General features: G+C 44.6%; 1 protein-coding gene across 1 annotated transcript in view; it reads right to left on the reverse strand.

Moving 5' to 3' along the window:
- The window catches only part of MDN1 (midasin AAA ATPase 1), a 173,798-nt gene extending 168,300 nt beyond the window's left edge, over positions 1 to 5,498 (reverse strand). The window contains exon 1 of the mRNA XM_042939361.1: positions 5,244 to 5,498. Coding sequence (XP_042795295.1) covers positions 5,244 to 5,375 — 132 coding nt within the window. The 5' untranslated portion in view covers positions 5,376 to 5,498. The remainder of the gene's footprint in view (positions 1 to 5,243) is intronic.
- Positions 5,499 to 6,000: the final 502 nt, after the last annotated feature.

Raw genomic sequence — 6,000 nt, forward strand, 5'->3', positions numbered from 1 at the left:
CTACAGTTACTGGGCACAGCAATCTAGAAATGTCAGTTAGGTCAAGTTTGTTGATAGTGGGTCTTCTACATGCTTAGACATTTTCTGTATTTGTTCTATCAATTAATCAGGATAGAGTGTCAAAGTCTCCAATTATAATTGTGAATTTGTCTATTTTTCCTTTTCTGTCACTTTTTGACTCACATATTTTGATACTCTGTTATTAGGCACATATATATTTAGAGTTTCTTTCTTAATTTTGCACTACTGATATTTGGAGCTGGATAATTCTTTGTGGAAGCTGTCCCATGCATTGTAACATATTTAGCAGCATCTCTGCCCTCTAAACACTATATGCCAGAAGCAACCCCACCAACTGTTGTGATAACCAAAAAATGTCTCCAGATTTGCCCTTGGGGGAAAAATTGCCCCAGTTGAGAACCACTGCACTGGATTTAAAAGTATTTCAAACAAAAACTGGAAAAAAAGTTGAGAGAAAAAATTTTTTCTTTCATTTTTTAAGTGACAAATTTTCAAATAATATAAAACACCTCATATACCACTTAGAAATTTTTATTATAGAGATAATAGGGAGCTTTTATGCAGAATGGTGATAGATTCAGATGTCTTATTCATGACCAGAATAGGGAACCCACAGAGAAAAAAAGTTAAGTTAGTGGTTGCCTGAGGAGCTGTGGGAGAGCACAGTGACTGGGGTGGGAATGGGGGGTGCTACCATCTAAAAGGTATGGGGGCTTCTTTTTGAAATAATGAAAATGTCAGGGCACCTGGCTGGCCCAGTTGAAAGAGCATGCAACTCATGACCTGAGTTCAAGTCCCATGTTGGGGGACTTTTTTAAATAAAAAAAGAGGGGCTCCTGGGTGGCTCTGTCAGCTAAGCCTAAGCGTCCAACTCTTGATCTCAACTCAGGTCATGATCTTATGGTTCATGAGTTCGAGCCCCACATTGGGCTCTGCACTGGCAGTGTAGAGCCTGCTTGGGATTCTCTCTCCCTCCCTCTCTCTCTGCCCCTCCCCTGCTTGCACTCTCTCTCTCAAAATAAATGAACTTAAAAAAAAATTTAAAAATAATTTTAAAAATTACAAAAGAATGAAAATGTCTAAACATCACAGTCTAAAACTGTGGTAACAGTTACACACATTTGTGAAAACAGCAAAAACCACTGAACTATAAATTTAAATGGAAGAAGTATATGGTACCTGAATTATATCTTAATAAAGCGGTTTTTAAAAATTATTATATTGGGTGGTTTCACTCTTATGTGGATCCTGAGAAACGTAACAGAAACCCATGGGGGAGGGGAAGGAAAAAAAAAAAAAAAAAGAGGTTAGAGTGGGAGAGAGCCAAAGCATAAGAGACTGTTAAAAACTGAGAACAAACTGAGGGTTGATGGGGGGTGGGAGGGAGGGCAGGGTGGGTGATGGGTATTGAGGAGGGCACCTTTTGGGATGAGCACTGGGTGTTGTATGGAAACCAATTTGACAGTAAATTTCATATATTAAAAAAAAAAAAATTAAAAAAAAAATTATTATATTGGGGTACATGGATGACTCAGTTGAGTGTCCAACTTCAACTCAGGTCATGATCTCAAGGTTTGTGAGTTTGAGCCCCATATCAGGTTCTCTGCTGTCAGCATGGAGCCCACTTTAGATCCTCTCTCCCCCCTCTCTGCCCTTCCCCCACTTGTGAGCACACATACTCGCTCTCTCAAAAATAAACATAAAAAAGTATTATTGTAGCTCATATGTACTGATTACTGTTTTTCTTTAATTTTTTAAAATGTTTATTTATTGAGACAGACACACAGACAGACCGTGCATGGAGGAGAGGCAGAGAGAGAGGGAGACACAGAATCTGAAGCAGGCTCCAGGCTCCCAGCTGTCAGCACAGAGCCAGACACAGGGTTCAAACCCATGAACCGCGAGATCACGACCTGAGCTGAAGTCAGATGCCCCTGATTACCTCCTCTGTGCTAGGCATTTTGGTAAGCTCCTCACATGCATTATCTGGATCTTACAACAACCTTATTAATAGCAATAATAATTAAGAACCACTTCTACAAAGAGTGCTTACTATAGTGTAGGCATCTAGTCCTCACAGCAACCCATAAAGCAGGCAATATATCCCTATTTTACAGATAAGGAAACTGAAAAATTAAAAAGGGGTCAAGGTCACAAAGCTAGGAGAACCAAGAATCCACGTCACAGTCTGGTTCCAGAGCCCCTCCAACTATGTAGTAGCTACCATATGTAATATATCAAGAAATTGTGACTCAGGAGAGTTAGGTAACTTGTTCAAACCCCAAAAGCAATTATGTAAAAGAGAATTTGATCTTTAGCCATACTTCATTTCAATATCCATGCATGCTCTTAAGCATTCCGCTTTTCTTGAACATAGACAGTAATCACGGAGGTAAGGATGTGTGATATGATTTATAACAACACATTTTTGTTCGGTTCTCAACCCCATTCCAGGCACAGAGCTCCTAAAATCCTTGCAATTTCCTGTGAGCAGAGTTGAGAAAGGTGTCTTTTGTTATGTTAAGGAGGTGAATTTTGTGTGGGGGGGAGGGGCGGGGGTGGGGTTGCTGTTGTTGTTTTAAGTAAGCTCTAGGCCCAACAGTGCTTGAATTCACTAGACTGAGATCAACAGTTGCATGCTCTACCTACTGAGCCAGCCAGGCGCCCCAAGGAGGTGAATTTTGCAAAGCACCCAAGGATGGAACTGGCTGCCAAGAGAACCAACCAAGTGATTAGTGTTGGAACTTTCAGTCCCACCCCCACCTCCACCTCAAGGGCCAAGGGTTGGTCAATGAATTCCAACACCAATGGCTAAAGGTTTCATCAATTATACCCTATGTAATGAAGCCTCCATAAAAACCCAAAGGGACTTGGTCAGGAGAGCTTCCAGGTTGGTAAAAATATGGATATGTGGAGAAAGTGTCACCTCTGGAGAGGGGATGGAAGCTCTGCACTCCTCACATACCTTGTCCCTATGCATCTCTTCCATCTGGCAGTTCCAGAATTCTATCCTTTCATAACAAACCAGTAATTTAGTAAGTAAAATGTTTGAGTTCTGTGAGCCACTCTAGCAAATTAATCAAACCCAAGGAGGGGGTTGTAGAGAACCTCCAATCCACAGCCAGTTGGTCAGAAGTACAGGTGACAACCTGGACTTTCAAATGGCATTCAGAGGTGGAGAGGGCAGTTTTGAAAGACTCAGCCCTTAACACGTGGGATCTCATGTTATCTCCAAGTAGACAGTGTCAGAATTGAGTTAAATTATAAGACACCCAGTTTGTGTCTGAGAATTGCTTGGAGGTGTTGGAAAACCCACACTGGAATGGAGTCAGAACCGTAGGATGGTGGTGACAATAGGGATGAAAAGGAAGTAATAGATTCAAAACTCAGTAAATAAAACACGGAAGACTTGGCCATATGTGAAGGAAAAGAAGTGAGAAGAGTGAGGACACTCAGTTCTCTAAAGTGGATAGGCAGAAGTTGCTGTCACCAGCTGAGATAAAGAACAAAACAAAACAAAAAACCCACAACCCTGAAGAATTCTTACTTCAGATCCCAATTGCAATGAGAATCATGTTTCAAAAGGCTTTGCTTTCCCATAAAAATTGCTTTGTTTCCAAAAAATAGGATAAATACAGAATGGCAACACAATCAAGTCTTCTGAGTGAAAGGTTTGAAATTAATCATGAAAATGATAAGGAACAAACCGAAAGACATCTCAGGAGAGAATCTGACAATGTGACACACAAAAAAGGGAGAAGCAAAGGTGTCCCAATCTCCTTAATTCAAATGAACTTTCTAGTAGCTTTCAAGTCTAATACTATTTCTATACAATCTCAGAATTCACATGAGTGATTCTCACACCTGTCAGATTCTCTAAAACTGTATGTAATAAAGGCTACAAACCATTTCCCCTCCCTACCCCCAGTACATAAACATCTATGTTACACCCAATTACAGTGGTAGGGAAACACAAATCCCCTGTTGCTGGTCTATGATCCCTAGTTTCAGAACCTCTGCTCTAAATTCTAACACCCACTTACAGAAAAATACATCTATCAACAATCCATAACTCAGGACTGTCACCAAAAGCTAGCTCATACAAAGTGATTATCTCTTTCCTTAGTCCAGCCCACCAACATCCCTCTGATTCACCAGAGGGAATTACCATGTTTAGTGATTCCCTTCACTGGGGCTCAGAGGCCCCAGGGTATCTCTGACCTTCTCTCCCACCCCTCTTCTCCCCCTCCCCCTGCCCTTTACATGTTCAATTTGTTGTCACCAAACAGAAATGCCTCTCATGTTAGTTCTCTGCAGCTCCAGACCCAAAATACTCCCGTCGCTTCCTGAGCAAAAGGATATATGTGTACACAATGCATTCGTGACTGAATAAATAAGTTCTAGATACGGGAGTTAGAAGGAAAAAAATAAACTAAACACATTTTCTACTCTCTAGAAGTTCAGAGATATTGGGAGTGGGGAAGCATAAAACGGGAAATTAAAATGCAACGTGAAAAGAAAATGCATGATAAAGGTTCTCAACTTAGCAGGGAGTTGAGAGAAGGCTCTTAAAAGGCCAAAACCCCATTTCTTAGAAAATCCTAATCCACATCATAGTCTCTACGGTTAATGTCACACAGCATTAGCTGTCTTGCTTTGTCCTTCCGTTGTTTTCTGTGTTTATGAACGGTCTCCAAAAATAGACGCTAAGTTCCCTGGGGGCAGAGACCGTAACGAATTTCTCTGTCTCCTCACAGAACCATACTGTGCCTCACGCAAAGCAGGAACGCAATCAATACGTGTCAGCCGGCCACAACTAAAGGATGGAGCAGAAAAGAGAAACAGTCACCCAGACTAACAGGGGCGGCTAGACTTGGCACACTTAAGTTAATACACATGTCAAGTGGGCAGAGATACAACTTCAATTACAGAAAAACAAACCACATTTCTTTCGGAAGGCCACGTCTGCTACAGAGAGAAGACAGAGGTAGGTTGGAGGAGAATGGAAGGGTCTCTCAGATACACACAAAAGGCTTCTTCCAATTTCCTCAAACACGCGCGGACGTCTCCGCCCCGGACCAGCCCTGCGGAGGGGGGCCAGGGTGACAGAACGCCGCTTCCCCCCTCCCTTAAAGTTGCGCGTCTCACTCAGGGTCGCAGGGCACGCGCGAGGGGGGCGGCCGGGGGCGGCCCGGCGTTTTCCCTCTCCCTCCTTCTTTTACCTGCTTGGCCAAGAACCTGCCCAGTTCGCTGCGGCTCTTCTCGTTCTTGGCAGCGAGTAAGCGCAGCGGCGCGGCCGCCACCTCTAGGAAAAGGTGCTCCATGACCGCAGACCCTCCGCCCCCGGCGGTCATCAGCGCTCCCTACTTAGCGCTCGGAGCCCCCGAGCCACCGAGGTCCCGCGCTGGAGGTGCCAGCAACTACGCCCCCGGGGGAACCAGCCACGGCTGCCCCGCAGACACCGGGAGAACTGCAGCACACGTGGGGGAGCACGCGGCGCCCTACGTCATCAGCCCTCGACCACCACCGCCACGGCAGGGCGGCCCCAGCCCCGCCCCCTCAGCAGCGGAAACAGCGGGAGTCACTACCGCCCCAGTTCCGGGAGGACGTTTGAAGCGGGCATCGATATCGTGATTCGGGTCCGACCATTGCAGTGATGGTAGGTCCCGGAGACAAGGTGTGGCGGGACAGCGAGACAGGAGATTCTACTAGGCCCGGAACTGAGGGAGCCCATAGCGGCATGTGATCCTCAGCCCACCGTGCCTCCCTCCTATTGAAATTCACAAGTATGACCAGCACCCCCCCCTTGCAGCATTCTTTTTTTTTTTTTTAATTATTTTAATGTTTATTTATTTTTGAGAGACAGAGGGAGATACAGAATCCCAAGCAGGGAAACAGGATCGAGGCTCTGAGCTGTCACCACAGAGCCTGATGCAGGGGTGGAATTCAGGAAGTCGGAGGCTTAGGACTGAGCTCCCC

This window comes from Panthera leo, chromosome B2, assembly GCF_018350215.1.
Source record: "Panthera leo isolate Ple1 chromosome B2, P.leo_Ple1_pat1.1, whole genome shotgun sequence".
NCBI lineage: Eukaryota > Metazoa > Chordata > Mammalia > Carnivora > Felidae > Panthera > Panthera leo.